At 32.7% G+C, this 20560-nt stretch overlaps 1 protein-coding gene across 1 annotated transcript in view; it reads right to left on the reverse strand.

Annotated features, from left to right (window-relative positions):
• Window positions 1-20560, reverse strand: part of SEMA3E (semaphorin 3E) — a 242110-nt gene that overhangs the window by 44297 nt on the left and 177253 nt on the right. The window contains exon 5 of the mRNA XM_019746903.2: window positions 8312-8405. Within this exon, the coding sequence (XP_019602462.1) occupies window positions 8312-8405 (94 nt within the window). The remainder of the gene's footprint in view (window positions 1-8311; window positions 8406-20560) is intronic.

Here is a 20560-nt window from a genome sequence, read left to right on the forward strand (position 1 = left end):
TTCTTTGTATTTGAAAATATCCAAGATAACAATTTATTTTTTAAAAAGAGTTATATTTGTTGAGTTCATTCCATGTATTTAATGTATGCTAAATGAGAGGAATGACAAGGAAAATAACAAAAACTGAAAAAGATGCTTCTTTACATCTGGACTTAAGAAAATATAGCTTGGTAGAGAAAGTTATACCAGAGCTCTTATAGACACATTCTTTGGTAATAAATGGGGAAAAGAGCAACATGATTTATATCAAAGTCAACTAGTGTTAGTTGTCATGGGAAGCGATTTCTTGTTACAACTAGAAATTCTAAATCCAAATGTGGAGAAAGAGTATTTGAAGATAAAATGCATTCAGTGGTTAGAGATATGAACCATACTTGGGATTCTGTACTTCTTGAACATGAATGAAAGAGTCAAACTGAAGTCATTAAGAGGCCTTGGTATCATCAACTCGATGGCATAAATGAACGAATTGACCATAAAAGAGTTAATTGACTGTTGAACCACCACAGTGAGTCTTCTCCTGAAATGTTTTTGTTTTTAATTATTATACTTGATTACATTTCCCATCTAAAATACAAAGTTCATTTTGTAAAATTATTCTCAATGTGACTTATTTTTCTAATATTAACTGGGCTGAATGTTTAATATAGTGAGCACAAAATATAGACTTCTTAAAAATCATGCCCGTTTTCTATTTCACAAGTTTTTAATATTTCATTTCCTAAAGTACTGCTTGAACTTTGATATCTGAAAATGTTATGATTATGGGAAACTAATCTTCACATTAGTCCACATCAATTATATTGCACTTATCCCAATTTGGAATATTATTTCAAAGTTCTACGTGTTTTAATCAATTCTATAAACTTAACAAACAAGTACTCATTGGGACCACTAGATGGCAACCCTATGATACCAAATAATGATATACCCAGGGCAGCTTATCTACACAAAGGAAACAAAAAAAGAAAAAGAAAAGGATGATATATTACCAATTTACCCAATTTCCCTTTTTGTACCCAGATAAAAGAAAATAGTTTGTGAACAATTCAAATAACACAATGTGAACTGTATGACTTAGACTTCAGAGAAGCTAAACAGGTGCCCAAATCTATATGCTGTGTAAACTGAACCAAATGTGTTTCTGTTGGAAATGTTAGTTTCCTCAGAAGGAAAAGATTCTCCTTTCTTATCTTATTATCAGAGTGAAGAACAAAATAAATTCATAGTAATAGATAATAGTTATGTTTGGTAAAATAAATTCTCACGAAAAAAATAAACACTCTGAAGAAAAATAATAAATTAGAATAAGCACGAATGTTACCTAATAGTAATTAAATGAGTAAAAATACCATCATTATAATAATTGAGAGTATTTACAGTAAATACATGGGGTGTAATTGAAAACTTTACTTTAAAATTATAACCATTTGGTATATTTAGAGAAAATCTGTGCATCAAAATCTTGGTACTTTATAGAGCACAAAAATAACATCTGGATAAATCATATTTTCATGGATGAAAAAGAAAAAATTTCATATAAATAGTAAAATATGTCTTAGAGTTTCAGTGATAAGAACAGAACTACCCAGGTTTTTAGTTTTCTATGTGTATGTCTATGAAGACATGATATTTAATAAATGTATTAGCTTAGCCATAATTAACTGGTATAACCTATTTTGATATTCTGACTATAAATAACCATTTGATTTTTATGCCATATATTATTTTTCATTGTTATAGCACTGGCTTCTGATGGTAACTGATGTTATGTTAATTTTAGACGGTCCATTGTGGTTATAATAAAAAAATAACACATCTGCAGGGTATTTTGACAGGTGAATGTAACTTATCATTGTCATGCTCAACAATAGTCTCTATGTACAGATACAAGAATAGTGGGAATAGTTCTGCATTGGAAATCTGGCAAACTAAGCCTCCAGCTCAAAATCTGCTGTTTGACCTTAGCAAAACCGTTCAACATTTCACGGTCTCAGTACCTGTAAAATCAGAGACCTACATGTGATTTCTTGAGGCTGCCAAGCATTTATGTTCTCTCTGCTGCCCTTATGTTGGCCTAGAATTCTTCACCTCCTTTCCCACTTCACCTCCCATTTACCTGACTATTACCCACTTTCTCCACGAAGCCTTCCCTGACCAAACTTTTGTTAGTTTCATGGTGTCTACTACCACCATAGCCCCTATGGCTATTTCTATCATATTGCTCATTCTACTATATTTTAGTTGACTCCTTATGTGTCTGACATTATGCATGACTGTAGACTAGCATTCTTCAAGAAGTCTAGAATGTAGACATCTTGATGTGCCTTATGTATTATTTTGTCCCCGTATCTTGCACTTGTGTCTGGCATACAGAAAACACTCTCCAAACATTGATTGAATCAATGAATGGCACAATGAGTTAATAAATGAATATGTCTGAAACTTTTAGGTGTTTAAATAAAAAAAATAAAGCTATGAAATGCAACAACAAAAACTCAGGATAAGATTCTGATTTTTTCAAAACGGTTCCAGTGAGAAATATCAAAAGAAACAAAAAATAAAACTATTATATAAATTAATAAAGTTCTTTGAAATTTGGCTCTTCAAGAACCTTGTTATTTAATCATTTTAATTCATGAACTCGGGGGCTCTGTTTTCTTCTAGTATTTCCTCCCAATAGTGTCAATCCTGAAAGACTGTGTCAACAGTGAACTGCTGATATGAAAGAAAACATAATAAGATAATCATTTGACTCAGCAATATACAAAAAAAAAAAAAAAATCCATTGTAAATAATTCCAAATTAAAATGCATAATTAAAATACTTTTCTACATCACTCCTTTTTTACAATACAAACTCTTATTGAACTTTTAAAAGTATTGCAGTGCCTTAATATTATATGGAACTTACCATGGGCTTTATTCATAGATTGTATATTAATCAATTGGAGTTTTTAGTCACTATGTTGGAAACATAGATCTTAATTGTTTAGTGAGAAAAATTCAAAGTGGTTGTTCATACCCTTCTTATTTTAAGTTTCACTTAAGAATTTCTCCTCTTTATGCTGTAAATATCTCCAAATCTAATGTGAAATACATTTGCCTCATGGAAAGCACATGGCTATAGACTGATTTAACTGTCTCATTTCATAACGGAACTGTATACTTTTGTTAGAAAATTATTCTACTTTAGATGCACTATTTTGCAGAACAACTCTGACACAGATAACTGCAAACAGAAGCGTACTTGGAAGGATGCAGACGGATAAAAATTGTCTGTAAAATCCAACATCCCACTTCACACTCATACTCTGCTTAGAATGCTGAAAGAAACTGGAAAGAACTGGGTTTTTTATTTATTTTTTATTTATTTATTTATTTATTTTTTTGTTATGTACTTGTTGTTTGGGCGTCTTGCTTGTTTTTGGGAGATATCCGGCACTAGCTATCAATGTTAAGAAGGTGGGTTCTGAAGCATGAAGATAAAAGAAAAATGTGTTTTGAACCTGTTCATTTGCATCTGCTGGGATGCTGGAAACCAAGTTTTCTTGGTGGCAAACCAGTGACATGGGTACTGGCATGTTCAAACCAGTTTCCTAAGGTAGAGAAGGTCAATGGGGAAAAGTAGAACTTTTTTTCTTCTATCTTTTTTTGTTTTGTTTTGTTTTGTTTTATTTTATTTTGAGGAAACCATAAGCAAAGTATTCAAATAGCTCTTTAGAAACTAGCAGTTATGGTCAGAAGCAACAGTTAGCATGTGGATAACTGGCATTCTGCCCAATGTAAGAGAGAGAGCAGTAGTCTTGGATAAGAAATTACAGATATTCTTTAGGGACAGAAACGTGGTAAGGAATAACTTTAAGTTTCTATACAGTTGGGATGAATTCAAGAAACGAACCAGCACATTCACTTATTACATTTATAGAGGCTGCAATTATAGAGATGTACATTTTACCTTCATTTAGATCTTTTCATTTATTTTTCAAATATTATTAAGTCCTATTTTGTGTGAGAACTATTCATTTATAACTCTGCCCTGAATATAAATGTAGTCAATTAAAAAGAAACATTTACTTTTTTTTATTTAATTTTAATGTTAGGATCTTGAAATAATCACTTAAAATTTCCCTGCATGCATTCTGACTCCCTTTCATTCAATCAACACTAACCTTTAATCACAGAATTTGTAATGAGGAGATATATTCACAAAGGTCTCATTATTATGAATAAAAGTACAGGAAGGAAACTTCAGGGGCTGTAAAGTTCTGTAGATTTATTTGCTGAAATATGTAATATAGGACCAAAAAAGTATAAAAAGAAAATTTCAGTGATTGTAGAATATCGTATTTGTGGTTATTTGTTGAAATAAATTTTAGTAAGTCTTTAACCTGAGAAGTATCCTAAAAATATCCCAATAACGAAGCTCACACTTCAAAGCAAAGTGTGAAAAAAGTACATTACAGATTAGAGTGGTTTTCCCTCAAACACTGGTAATATGTAACATGAATGTTAGCACACCTTTGTCACTTCAAGTATTCTGTGTATTAAATTACATCTGGAACTGACGATATAAATCTGGGTCAGAGTGGAACATTTTTAAAAATGGCAATAGAATTGAGAGGGCAAATTATAAGGGAAATCTTGATGTTACTGGAGGTGTTATCAACTTAATAAGGGGAATATTTCAATAATACATCAGACATAACTGATGAAAAAGTGTCCGCTATTATTTTTCCTTCCTGGACAAAATGACATATAACTCACAGAATATGTTTCCTAAATTTTTATTTTGCCAGTCACCAAACCCACTAATTTAGTGGCAAAATAAGAATTAAGTATCTTTGGATGACTTGAAAGGGATAGGCAAGTAATCCAGTAATTCATTTTACTCAATAATTCATTGTTTCAATAAACATTTTAAATGAGGTTGTAGTGTCTTGCATACTTAAGGCCACTTTAAATATAATATTGGTAATCATAGCAGGGGGAAATGTGGCTAAACATGCAGAAATATTATACCTGAGATATGAACTTACATGCCCCCCAAATAAATTATGTTATTAACAAAAGACATTAGAAGAGTAAGAGTAATTAATAGATAATTTCATTTTGATTGGTTTCTGAACATACAGAACACAGTTCAATAAGGAGCATGCTTTACTCCTTGAGTTCTGCCTCACATAGACTCATTATGTTATTAACATTTCATTTCTAAATTAAATTATATATTTAATCAAAATATAATTCATTAACTTGTCTTTCACCTAGCAAATGATACTCATTTTTTATTCAATTTTTCAGTAAGCTTTACTCCATGGCAACTGAATTTAAAGTTACTGAGATGAAAATTCTATCTAAAGTTAAGAAATTGTAAGAAATTATCTGATTTGCAAGCCCATTTTTTTTCTTTGGGATCTTTGTTAGTTTTACGAATTTTGTTACAAATTCAAGTTTTTTAATCATGAAAGTGCATCTTCATGTAAACAGGCATTAAATGTTAAGAGTGACCTATAATTAACAAAGAAACAAAGAAGGAGCAATGGTCTAAAGACTCTGGCTGGTGATCCCACAATGCAATCCATACTATATAGATGAAGTATTATAGAATGTTACACTTGAAACCTGTCTAATTTTACCAACCAATGTCACCCCAATAAATTTAATAAAGATAAAAAATGAAAGATTAAATGAGAGAATCTAAGAAAATAATTAATTAATTTATTTATTAAGATGGTCTTTTTTTTTTTTTCTGGAGTCTTGTCCTAACCCATCAGCAGAAAATGTGTGTGGTCATAAAATACCACATTAACACATTCTTTCCCTGTCAGAGTAAGCTACATTGAGCTTGCCAAATTCCAACACAGGTAGCTCCATTTTTCCAGCGCAAATTCCTGCTGCTTTTTCAATTGGGTAAATTATTTCCACTTCCTCTCTTTTAAAGAGTTGCTGGCTCACATAGGTTATCAGGTTTCCATCCCGGTGGCTGCTACATTTCCATAGTGAGTGAACGATCTCTCAAAGGTACTTTGGGATGAAAGCTAGTGAATACATGTGAAGAATTATATTTTTATTTCTTTTCTTTGGAGGGATTATTCTGTAACTTTTGTGTTTAGCTTGGAGGGCCCTTATGATTTGATTTCTCTTATGAATAAGTGAAACAGCCACCCAGATGGCAAGCACTTCACATTCCAGCAGAGTGTAATTCGATTTGGAAGTTCAATGAAACTCACTTGGAAATGTCCCTCCAGTAATATTTCCCTGTTTAAAAAATTCAGTTTCAAATTTCTGGTTTCATGCATAAACAAGCTCCAGGGAGTCTGAGTGGTGAGTGGCAGGGTGGCAAACAACATTACTTTTAAAATTTAAATGAAATATTAAAAATAAATGATACTCAAATCTTCTTAGGATTTCACTATAAAAGTTGCATTTACTGTGTAATTTTTGACTTTTAATACCATTTGTTATAATTTTATGAATAATATCCCAAAATGCATTTTGGTCATTCACTTATTTAGGAACCTTAGTGAATATTCCATTCAGTCAATATTTTATAGAAGGCCTTTTCTGTATAGTAAAGGAAAGGTGATAAGAAAGTCTTTTTCATCCAGATGTATTAAAATCCTAAATATATGCAGTTTAAAAATCACAAAAAATGTTAGGAAAAAATAGTATGAGTTTATCAAATGCATGTATATTAATACATATGATGACAATCTACTAGGAATTTCTATTATTTATGAATCTGACATTCACCAAAAGTGTCATTACTAAGGTATTGGTTCCTACTTAGCCTAAATAGACTTAGGAAACACTATTCCTATATTTAAAATCTCCCTCATATTCTGTTTACACACACACACACACACACACACACACACACACACACACACACACACACACACACACACACAAGTTTTACCTATTTGGACCTGAGTACCAGGAGTGGGATGGGGGAGTGCGGGGAGTGATATGCAAAGTCCATCAAAATCAACTGTCTGGAATAAGCTCAGTGAACACACAGCCTCTAGAATACACAGGAACTACACAGGAATACACGTCTATACCAACTCTAAATTAAGCATGAGATATTGTGATTAATCATCAGGGGAAGTTTTCAGTTTTAACCATTTATTTAAAATAGTAAGTCTCTACATATTTTTTACACGTTTTCATTTTCTGTGAACAGCATGAAACTAATATTAGCATATAGTCAGTGTTGCAAATATAATCATAGAAGCGTGTACATCATACCACACCTATAACAAAACCTCTCAACGCTGAGAAAGCAGAACGATTCCTAACAGCAACTATGTTAGGTGTCCAGGATCACTCTCTTCAATCTTATCCTTGGTAACTCATCCATCAGTCTGTACCATCACAGTGCTGGAATACTTTAACAATTGTGCCATTTTCAACCCCGAATAGTATAAAAGAGAAAGGAGAGTCTTTTGCTGTGTCTTAAGTAAAATTCTCATGTACGTCATCTAATTAAATTGAATCAAACCGAAATCTAGATCAGACATGACAAGCTTATTCTATTATTCCAATGTGGACATTTAATTGTGATTTGAGCTGGTGACCTCTATAGTTTACACTCTGTATTAATAGGAATTTGGATACTGTGTTTCTCCAAAAACAAGACCTAACTGGAAAATAAGTCCTAGCATGATTTTTCAGGATGCTCGCAATATAAAATAAGCCCTAACGCATCTTTTGGAGCAAAGTTTAATATAAGACAGTCTTATTTTCGGGGAAATATGGTAGGGCTTATTTTATATTACGAGCATCCTGAAAAATCATGCGAGGGCTTTTATTTTCCGTTTAGGACTTATTTTCGGGGAAACATGGTAATAACTTTGAAGTTCTCAATTAGGATGGTTTTCTGTTGTAGTCCAATGATACAGCAAAATACATCAATGAAAGAATATTAAGTTCCCCTAAAATCATAGAACAACTAAAACAAATAATTAACATATGCTAAAATAGTTTAGTTTCTCTAGCGGAATTTTAATAAAATATTTACATAATTGCATTTTGTGAATAATAAATTGCACAATACAAAAGGTCTTATTTCAGGTATCAAATGACAATTTGTGTTTTCAGAATGAGACATGCACACTTCATAGCAGTTGCATTTGTTTTAGAGTCAAATTGATTCAAGTTATCATGGTTGAAATGTAACATCATTGTTCCCAGCACAAATCAAAAGATATGACGAGGCAAGATATATAAAGAAATACCAAAAGAATGTAACTGAGGTTTCAAAATCATTATGACTACCACCTGATGTCTGAGGCAGCAATAATTACCAATTAAAGTGGAGATGAAGGAGGAGCTGGGATCAAAAGGACACCTGCCCCTTCCTCTCTCTGATCTGTGCGATTCCAGGTGAAACAGGGGATCCTTGAAAAAAAACCAAAAATACAATTATGAACGTACCAACTTTAATAAGAATTGCTCAAATAAATGTATTAACCTTAATTATTTAAAACAGGTATTGTAAATAGGGCACCGGAGAGTAACATCAAATTTTTAGGAATAAACTGGGGTTTATGAAAAAATACATGGGTTTTGCAGGCTCATATGGGTTTTCTCACTCCTCCCAAAAAGTATGCAAGTGATAAAATGAATGAAATTAGAAGTTTTCATCACTTGATCGGACAGTATTTATTATTCTGAGATGTGTTAGTTAAATATTACAAAGGAATTAAAATATGCTGAAAAAAGGAAAAAGGAGATTTAATGATAAACACAGAAATGAGCTTTTATTCCATAGGACCATTATTGATTATTTGAACAGTATGCAACAGAAAATGATAAAATTTTCCATCGATAATCAGAAATATTTATTTCCAATCATTTTTATTCTTCATCACATATTCTCTGTATAGACAACTAATATTTAATAATTCAGGGATGACTACTGAGTAAATAATTACTTGACTATATATATATGTATAAATAATGTCACATTCTGAGCAATATTTCAGTCTGGCTTTACACAAATGAGATATTGAAAATTAATATTTCCATGAAAAACTACTACTTTATTGGTTCCTACTGCAAGTACATAACCACAGAAATTTTCTCAGCATGTTCTCAAATTTCAAAATTCTCATTAACCAATATTTTTATAATTAACCTCCATTAAGTATGCTATAAATGGTTGGGATAAAAGAAAATTAGCTTGGAAAAGTGACAATAAAAATCAACATGGAAAATTTGGTAGAAAAAAACCACAGATGACCCTTGAACAACACAGGGGCCAGGGAAACCTACCACTGTGAAGCCGGAATTCGTGGATAGCTATAGTCAGCCTTCTGTATTCGTGGATTCCCAGCCACAGATTGAAAATTCAGTGGACCCTTGTTTTTTGGGTTTTTTTTTTTAATCTCATATAAGTGGGCCTGTGCAGTTCAAACCCGTTTTGTTCAAGGGTCAACGGTACTTTGCAATAGAATATTGCTGATCCTGTTCACTGGGGTATATATGACTATACTTGCCTATTTGTGAATCATGAACCTATACGCAATTATAGTCCCTAGTAACCATTGGGAATAGCATGCACTTCTCTTGAACTTGATCATGACTTTCCTAGTCACTCCTATTACTCCACTTTATTTTCTGTCCTTATGTTGCCATTCTTACTTAACACATGTTCCTCTTTCTCTCTATAATAACCTAAAATCACCATTTTGATTCCGCCTTTCCAAAACCTTTCTGGTAAATGCAGAGCTCACATGACCTCTATAACCCCCGGAGTCTTATTCTTGGAATTGAATCATAATCTATAGAACAAATGTATCCGTGACCCAGAGTGTGACGAAACTGATATATGAGGACAAAAGAAAAGTTACCTATTTAGACAATTTACACAGATTAGTATAAAGTAAGAATGCCAGTAAACCATTTGAGACATTTTTGTGTTCACTTCCCATAGATTGAAAATTTGCAATGACACGGCACGAAAACGTTTGTTCAAATGAGTTAGAATTATTGGTCCACCCAGCTAATACCTATGCTAAAGGGGTTTCAAGTAAATTTCTGAAACAATTTCATAGCATTATATGGAGGAGGAAGTGATCAAGTCTATGAATATCATACCTGTTTGTCCCTTTAGTCACTGCCACTTTACAAAATATTTGGGAAAACAGGTAGGGTATACATATTATGTAAGTCTGAATACAATCAAATGTCTAAATGCTCAGTCATAGTTATTGAAGAGATATACTGAACTGCTTTTCTTTTTTTTTTTTTGGCAGGGTGAAGGGGCTTTACTTTATACTATATGCTATTATACTGTTTCAATTTTCCTTTTCTTCTAATTTTTAGTTTTTATTGTTTTAAATTGAGATATAATTGACATATAGCATTAGTTTTAGGTGTAAAACATCATGATTCAATATTTGTATATGTTGTAAAATGATCACAGCAATAAGCCTAGTTAACATCCATCACCATAGAAAGAAACAAAACATTTTTTTCTTTTTTTATTATCTTTTATTAAATTTATTGGGGTAACAATGGTTAGTGAAATTATATAGGATTCAAGTGTACAGTTTTATAATACATTGTCTTATATCACATTGTGACAAGAACTTTTAAGATCTATTCTCAGTAGAACTTCCTTAAATCATGATTTTCTATAGCTTCAAAATTCTGCAATAATCAACTTTTTATGTCTATTGATTGATGAAGTTAATTTCTCTAATGGATATAATTAGATACCTTAAACACTAAAATTGAAACTGCAAGAGAAAAAAAAGTATATTGCTTATTTATTCAAGTACAATACACTCTTTAAATTTAAACTGTCAAGTGAGTACAACTGATAGAAAATTCAAACTGTCAGAATTCAGAGATCAAGAGAATCCCAGATTTTGAAGAACTGCAGAAGTCACAATGTCTTAGAAAAGTCACAGGTTTTTATAAATATAAATCATAATCTAGGCTCCTGAGGCTATTGTTGATTAGTGGATTTCAGCATGTGTCTAAGGTATCCAGTATCTGACGTAGCAGTGTATTCAACTTTCAAGGGGAGACTTAATCAATAGGAAACTATATTCACAGAGCCTATAACTCTAACAGTTTGAAAACAATTAGGTGGAACCCAGAATCATCCTGGAATTTTTAGTTATGTATGAGACACAATTCTGTGCAATACATAAATCTGTTTGAGTTTGTAAAAGGATGTTCTCTTTTATGAAACCTCAAGTTTGACAGTGAGACTGCATGAGCATTGAATACTGAATACTTGTATATATCCTCAAAGATCGATGCCTCAGGTCCAAACTTAGATGTACCTTGACTGAACCCTTCCTATCCTTTTCCAGAAGACTTCAAATATCTATCTCTCATTTATTTGATTAATGGCTAAAGCTATCTCAACAAAGTCATTTAAAATAATGAACAAATTAGACATTTTTGCCTGATTTTCACATCACTATTAAAAAAACGTATTTTTCAATAGATTAAAGGATAAACAGATATCCATGTTAATTTTAAAAAAGCCTGTGCTTTCTATATATATATATATATATATATATATGTATATATATATATATACATATATATATATATAGAACCACGACGTACACTCTAAATATCTCATAATTTTATTTGTCAATTATATCTCAATAATGCTGAAAAGTGCATGTGTTCTGCATTTTCTAATTTTTTAGCCACTAATAATTAAAAAAGAGGCAAACTATTGGAATATCCCTGCTTTAAATAAACACCATTATTTTTCTGGACAAAGAGAAAAAGGACCAGATCTTTAGAGGATACAATCATCTCACCCATATATAACACTTGGTTAATAATACTTCGGGAATTAAATAATACAAAAATGGCAGACAATGTCAAATTAGTAGAGTGTGATACATCTTAAATTTGAAGACTACTGCAATGTGAATTTTAAAGACTACAATATTTTAACAAAATAATAAGGAGTTGCTTTAAACTTCTGTCAATTGTATAAATCCTCTGCCTTATCACTTTGCATAGATCGTCTGTGACACTGTCTCCAAACTTGGCTGGTTGTTAGATGAACATTTTAATTACTAAATTATGATGTTGTTACCGAGCACAGAAAGCGCTACATTTCTTTTTATTAATCAGAACATATCTTTCTGCAGGAGTGTAATATAGGTGTTATCAATATTCTTTATTTGAATCATTGTATGCCTTAAAAAAGTAATATTGTGTCCCTGCTTTTTACTTTATTTTTGAATTACTAAATTAAGTGAAGTGGTAACAAAAATGTTGTTCAGTTTTTGCTTTTGTTTTAGACAAAGGCTATTATGCTGTTATTACTAAAATAACATTTGATAGTAAAAAAATAGTAAAGGGTTGGCATTTTCCACATAAGTGACTTGAGAGTCTGTCTACAACCATATGCAACTTTACATTGTTATTATTTTGAGCCCAGTCTCCTTTGTTGATTCAAGTAATAGCTTCATCACAAATGTTGCCTGTAACAAATGAGTGAGTGGCCTCAATAAATTTCATCTAAGCACGTTTTGTGCAATAATAACCTGAAACCATATTTATATGACACCTCAGAGCAGGTAAAAGAAAGAGGCCAATGCCAGCATAAGTAAGAACCTGAAATTAACTTTCACTTATTAAATCAATACTTTAAGACATTGTTAAAAATAATCTGTCTGTGGTTAAGGCTAATTAAACCTATAAAAGTTTTGCCTCTTTTATAGATAGAGATATTAGAGATAATATGAAAACTAAAACCATATTTCTGGCCCAGGTTTATTGCTCCTCCTAACCTTTCTACCATGCCTTCTGAAATCTTTACTTCATGGTATGTAGATCCTTAATACCACACTCAATTTGCAACATGTTTCAACACTTCTTTGCCTTAACTGAGTCAGAGCTCCCATACTAGTCAAAATCATAGACCCTCAAAAAACGGCCCGTCCTAATCCCTGGAATCTCTGAATATCTTCCTTTACCATGTCAAAAAGACTTTGAAGATGTGATTAAGTGCCTCCAGATGGCAAGAATAGTTTGGATTATCCAGGTGGGCCCAATGACATCAGTCTTTAAAAATGTCAGAGAAGAAGTATGTGATGATGATAGCAGAGAATCAACTAAAGTGATGCAATGTGAGGAATACTAGGCCTGCCATTCAATGCTGGCTTTGAAGATGGAGTAATGAGGCCATGAGTCAAGAAATGTGGGTGGTCTCTAAGAAGCTGGAAAAGCCAAGGTAGTGGATTCTCCCCCTAGATCTTCCAGAAGGAAGCAATCCTATTGACACCTTGATTTTAGCCCACTGAGAATCATTTCTAACTTCTCACCTACAGACCTATGAGATACAATTTTTGTGTTGTTTTATGCTATTAAATTATTGTGAATTTGTTATAACAGCCATAGAAAAGTAAAACTCATATAGCTCCTATGAGGATACTGCTTCCTGCCTAAGTCCTTGTAAATGATGGCTCCCTTTTTGCCCACACTCTACATTCTGCAAGGAAATACTAACATAACTCACGCTCCCCCATCCACATTCCAAACTACTATACCATCAACCATTCTTCTCAAGACTTACACCATCCACCTGTGCAATCAATTTGTTGCTGGCACCTACTGACGTCATATCAGTCATCCACCTTCACAGGCTGCTTCTACCCTTTGAAGGATACTGTCCGTGTGCCTATTCGACAATCCCACCGCATGGTTCCTATCTCCTCCGTGGTCATGAACTTCAGGGCCACTACATTTCCGCCACAACACCCAGACCATGCCATAGACTGCAACTGCTCAAAGGTGGGATGATAAGCTTGAGTGTTCTGTTGATTCCCCACAGCCTTCCACCTCCTCTCCATGATTATTTGTAACACGATATATATTTTTTGACCTGATACCAACCTCTAGAGTTGGGACCCTTTTATTTTTTTCAAAATACAAAAGTCCCTTCTCTCTTCTCCCCCTTAGTCAGCCCTCCATTCCTTTGTCCCATATTCTCTCATCCAGGTGTCTGTCATCCCCATTCTAAAACCTCGGATACTGATAACTGCTCGAGAAAAACCATTCAAAAACATAAAACAGTCATTAACAATTCTGCCCTCAAAATTGCCAAAAAATGTATATGTTTCTTCGGTTATGTCCTTTTATAATTCTTTTGAGCAGCTATTTACCCAAGCACTCTAACTTATGACCTCTCTCGACACTCAGAAGACAACCTCACGCCTTATGTTTGATCGAGAAAATAAGTTTACATCATTTATGCAGTCATTTTTTTAAAATCAACATTTTTCCTATTTGTCAGGGCCTGACCTTGGAATGGGAAACACAGTTGTAAACAGAGTGAAGTCCCAAACCCCACCACTCTACAGTTTTCATAAAGTGACTCCAAATAGTCTTTTCTTTCCTTTTTCTTAACTATTTCTTTTCTTTTTTTTTAGCAATATTCAACATTATTTCCTGCTCCCTATCACTTATTTGATTCACTCCTTTACCACTTATCTCCTTAATTTTAACACCAGCCTCCTGAGCAGTCTCCCTGGCCCTCAGCCATTAATTCTCTATACTGCTGCCAAAGATTTCTTTCTGAAACATGAATTTCCTCTTACAATGTCCCTGCTTCAGATCTTTCATTGATTTCCCATAGCCTCCACAGAACAGTCTAAAGTCCTTAGAATTTTATATAAAAGACTTCTTTATCTCTAAAATGCTGCTCTTCCTGTCTGGGTACCAGCCATTCTGAACAACTTGCAGGTTTCTGCATATCGCTCACTTGGACTCATCCATATGTTTAGAATAATGCCCATATAAAATTAAAAATTCATCACAGACTTTCTCAATTCCAGGAATCCTGATCTGACTCTTTTGTCTGACCTAGTGTGGATTCCTACCCCCTTCAGTGTCCTTCCAGAGATTATAAGAGTCCCTCTTTTATGTCATTTGTTTCTATGTATTATAATTGTCTGTTTGATTTTCTTCCCTACTGGTTTGTGGGGTTTCCTTGAGGAAATTGCCCATGTGACATTTATCTTTGATCACCTGTATCAAAGATACCTGGCACAGAAATGCACAACTGTTATGTTGTTTGAATAAATATTACGTTTCCAGAAACAAATTGTTTTCTTATCTCCTTTGTTGCCTGGTCCTTGCCTATTTTCTTATAGATCCAAAACAACTCACAAAACATAGCTGTGGACAGGTGTTTTGATTTGAACTAAACAATGTGTACAAATTATTATGCTATGCTCTGTCGTGCATGCTTCCCTGGGGCTGCCTATAGAACAACATCATCGTTCTCTTTTTTTCTCTCTTGCCATCGCCTTTAATGAAACTGATGACATCACTACAACGACTAAAGGAAGAACAGATATGTCCTTAATTTCCCCAGCTATTCAATGAAGATAATATGTTTTATATATAGTTTTCTAATTTCTAATGGAATCTTGCCAGGATTGATATATTAAAGTTTAGGATGAATATAACATAATTTAATATCTCATGACACATTATTAAAAATTATATCTTATTTTATTAAAAATAAAATATAGGAAAATTAAAAAGACATTTTTTTAATCTCCCAAGACCTTATTGATGACATTATTTCATTTAAAGTAATATGGAGATATGACATGGAGGTACACACATTTTTAGTTAAGGCTTCTCTTCTCCCACATAATTGATTTTTTTTTCCCATGAGTAAAAGTATTTTATTGATACTGTGGTGTACGAAAATGAAACTTCAATACAGAATTGAGAGTAAAGACTGAGTTCTTAATTTTTTTTCAAACAACTAACTTGATAGAAGTTTTTAATAATTTAATTGATTTTCCCCCCGTTATTTTAGAGCAGAAGCTTTCTTTACCTTGTTAAGCTACATATGACAGAAGATACACTGATCTAATTCATGTTAATGCCTCAAGACTCAATATATTATTTTTGAACTTCATACAACTGCGATGTGGAAATTGTTAAAAAGAAATAAAAATAAAGAACATTTACCATAAAGTGAACAGCACTGATATTATGATGGAAAACAGTCAAATTCCAAACTTTTATTGCTTTATTTTGCATTGCTCAAGCTGACTGCCAAATTATCTACAAATTCAAGAATGAAGTTTTGCACATTATTTGCAAGTTCATTGTGATCTTAAATGCAGTGTTTAATTTAGTGCACTATCCAATAAAATAGTACAAATGGAGTTATATAATTTTCTTTTGTGAAGTGGAATTCAACAACCAAACCAACCAGAAAACTTAAGGCATGATGACATTGTCAGTGACCCCAAAGCAATCAAGTTTATGGTTCAAGTAATGTGTGATGTTTGTGTTTGATCCTATTGAGAATGTTGGTCATGATTTACACTGGCTTTCCATTATCTATGTTTTAACAGCTGGAATTTCTGCCTAAGTAATGTGGCTTAAATTTATAAGACATTACTAGTATTCACAGTGTGGGCTGCACTTTTCATTTCCATGTGATATGGAGAAGTTTTTGAATAGATCGTCCTGTGATTGAACGAAAGCAGGACATCTAGGTTACAAATGTGGACAGATGCATTTACCTTTCAGAAAAAAAAAAAAAAGTGTCTGTAAAGAATAAATGGTAGATGTGGGGACATTTTCCCCTTTAGGCCTAGAGGAAAGCCCTCAGAACCCAGCAAGCCTACTGTAAGCTCTTTTCAGTAAGTATGAGTCCTTGCATATCAGGTGTTAAGTGGAATGCCAATTAAATGAAATGAAAATTTCCCATTAATAAATCAGCTTTGTGAACTAATACTATTTTTTCCTTCATTGCCATTGGATATTCTGAAAGCTGTCAAAAGTAAACAACAACATTACAAATACTACACGACAAAACAAATAATCACTTATTATATTAGCTATTTCTAATGGTTAGTGAAAAAGTAAAATACACAAGGCTCAACTGTCTAGAATAAACACAGCATGCACATTATCTAATAGTTATTTAATAATCTGTATGACAAATTAATTTTGAATGTGATTAACTATACCATTTTTCCTTTCTTCTGCCAAGCAATAAAAACATTTATTAAAAAACATTTGAAATGTTTCCCAAAAACTTAATAAATAAGCAGGAAAAAAAAATACGAGAAAAAGGAGAAAAGTTGTTAGTAAATGTTTTGACTTTAAGGCTAATAGTTTTGCATTTTAATTGCTTTTGTTTTCACATTTTTTCTCTAAAAATAATATATTTGTATAATACTTTAAAATTTAGGAAGTATTCTTGCATATGTTATCTTATTTCATCCTGAAAATAAGACTGTGAAGTAAGCCAGGGTCAATAATATTGTTACAAATATTATTGCCTTTTTATATGTGTGGAATCAGAGGCTTTGCAAGTCTCAAAGAGTGTCTTCTAGTTCCATATTCCTTTTATAGTAATACTCATCCTACCTACCATTGTAAGTGAAGAAGGCTGTATATGTGTTTGTTGCTGGGCATGGTTGTGTGTCTTTTATCAGGTATTTAATTCATAATCAAGTTTCAAAAATGTACATTAATATATTTTTAAAGAAGAAAAATATTAAGAAAAAAATAAAACATAAAAAAATAAAAATATTTTATGTCATTATTTATTTATTAAATCATGTGTTCCAGTATTTTATTTCCTTTAATATTATTGGATTAGCTTCAGAAGTAGCAAAAATTCTTTTAAAAGCATATAATCCATCTAGGTAAATTCAAACTCAATTTTCTTGTGCTGAATATATATATATATTAAAGATTTTATTGGGGAAGGGGAACAGGACTTTATTGGGGAACAGTGTGTACTTCCAGGCCTTTTTTCCAAGTCAAGTTGTTGTCCTTTCAATCTTAGTTGTGGAGGGTGCAGCTCAGTTCCAGGTCCAGTTCCCATTTCTAGTTGCAGGGGGCACAGCTCACCATCCCCTGTGGGAATTGAATGGGCAACCTTGTGGTTGGGAACCCACTGGCCCATGTGGGAATCAAACCGGCAGCCTTCGGAGTTAGGAGCATGGAGCTCTAACCGCCTGAGCCACCGGGCCGGCCCTCTTGTGCTGAATTTTTAAAGACACATTTGCCTAAACCTATATTTGAAGGCAAGATAATCTTTCCCCTCTTTTGTGTATTCATAAGTTATTACTTCAGGATTCCATTGTCCTCCTTATCCTAAGCACCCTTATCTCATACCAATATTCTCATACCACACTGATAGCTCTATCAGATATGTATGCCTGGATGAACTAAAAGATTTGGAAGCAAGTACTTCTCAAACTTTAATGATTACGTTGTCCTAAAGCCTGCTTTTACTAGAAAACAGCATCTCCTTGCTGCCTACCTGCCCACCACATCCTCATCACCTTCTCAAATTTAATCATGTCCTTCTCCCTCTGAAAAAAAAAAAAGAAAACCTCTGGTGCTTCCACATTGTTATGGAATAAAGTCTAACCTCTTGAACGGCTCTCAGGACCTTCAGCACATGACCTCAGCTTTCTCCCTCATGACTCCCACCATTCAATCTAAACTCCAGCACAATCTGACTGACTTTCTTTAGAAGTTCTATAAACGATAACATTACATGAACTCCCACAGCTCTTTAATTACATTTTCCCTTTGAGAAAAAAATAATTCAATCTTCCTTTGCTCTACACACTAACTTCTATTTAATGGGAAAATGATGCTGAAAAATGACTTTACTGATATTCTCCAAGACTTCTCCCATGGACTATACTATATATCTCTTATAGCATTATTCCCATCAAATTGTGGGGGATATATATATATGTGTGTGTGTTTCTTTTTCTTTCAACAAACACTTAAGAAACCCACTTCTTAAATTCAATATTCAATTTAAGAAGCAATGAAGGCTACTCATTTTACGCGCCATAAAAATTCAGCAAATTAGCCTCTCTAATTGTCAATTTAACAAGTCACAAAGCCAAAATAACAGGTGACTACAAGTAATATATAATATAGTAGGCTAGTGCTTTTCATTAATCAATATATTAACCATACTTCAATATCTAAAAACTACGTTTTAATAGTTGAATCATGTTAGACAAATACGTCATTTCAATGGCAGAAATAAAATAAGGTCTCTGATACTATCTTCTCAAAAACTAGTAAAAAGTAAAAGAGGAAGAAGAAGAAGGAGAATGAGAATAGGAACTGGAATAATCATTAGAATGAGAGTCAAGATGTTTTTACAAAGAGAATCAAATCAAAATAGAGATAAGAAAGGTTCTGATTCAATCTTACTCGAGTCCTATAACCTCTTTCAACCTCAATTTCATTACTTATAAAATATATGAAACATATTTCTGTGCTGTACCTCCCATGACCATTGTGAGAATCAGAAGAAGGAATGAATATAAAAGACCACTGAGAAACTACAAGTACTGAAAAATTTGAATATACAACATAATCATATAGAAAAAGAAAACTGACCTCTTACAAATGCAAGGGTTTGCAAATGGGTGTTTCATATCACACCCAATGGTGCATAATGCTGGTTTCATTCAGCATTTTGTTTTTGTTCTTGTTCTACAGTTAATGTTAAAATCTGGCTCTATATTATAAGAAGCCAATGTGATGTAAGGTTTCACATTGTTATGAATAGAATTTCAAAGCACTATGGATAAATGATGGGTTATTCAATAAATGGTGTTTCGACAACTGGGTTGCCATTTGGAAAAAAATAGTTTGATTATTACCTTATGTCCTATAGCCCTGTAGCCCAGATTGGTAAACAATTTATACAAAAGAAATAGGATTACATGAGGAAAAGTAAAAATCTTGTATATAACCTTGGGTGTGTAAAGGCCTTTTAAAGACACAAAATTCAGAAGACATGAAAGAAAGATAAATAATATGACAAGAATTTAAAAAAAAAGAAAGATCCTACATGGAAAAAGCACCACAAACATTTTTTCACTCAAATTTTCTTTTTTCCTTAATATATAATGAACTTGTAGAAATCAATAAAAGACCATAAAATAAAATTTGATAATGGTCTGAAGCCCTAGATGTGCAAAGTGGGCTTGGAATATCTTTTCATTCTAGAAAGCAAAGAAAGCTATCAAACTATTAGGGTTATATCATCTCACAAAGACTTAAATGTCAACTTGAAGTATCTACTTGATAAGAATGAGACAATTTGTTCATCAATAAGGATAATAACTGAAAGGGATTAAATAAAGCCTAAACAAGCCTACAGATATGAACAGATGAATGTTGGCAATATATGTTGGAAATATCCTGCAAGGCCATATTAGAAATGTCATATTATAATAAATATCTTGTTCTGAGATTTTTTTTTAAACTTTTTTATTAGTTTCAGTTGTACAAAACAATGCAACGGTTAGACATTTCACCCCTCACAGTGATAACCCCCTCCCTCAATCTAGTGCCTATCTGACATCATATATACCTATTACAATTCCACTGACTCCATTCCCTATGCTATGCTCCATACCCTGTGACTATATATATTAAATTATAGTTGACATACAATATTATTCAGCTTCAGCTTCAGGTTTACAGTGTAGTGGTCAAGCATCTACACAGTCCATGAATATTAAGAAATTTGGTATTTT

This window comes from Rhinolophus sinicus, linkage group LG09 (assembly GCF_036562045.2).
Source record: "Rhinolophus sinicus isolate RSC01 linkage group LG09, ASM3656204v1, whole genome shotgun sequence".
NCBI lineage: Eukaryota > Metazoa > Chordata > Mammalia > Chiroptera > Rhinolophidae > Rhinolophus > Rhinolophus sinicus.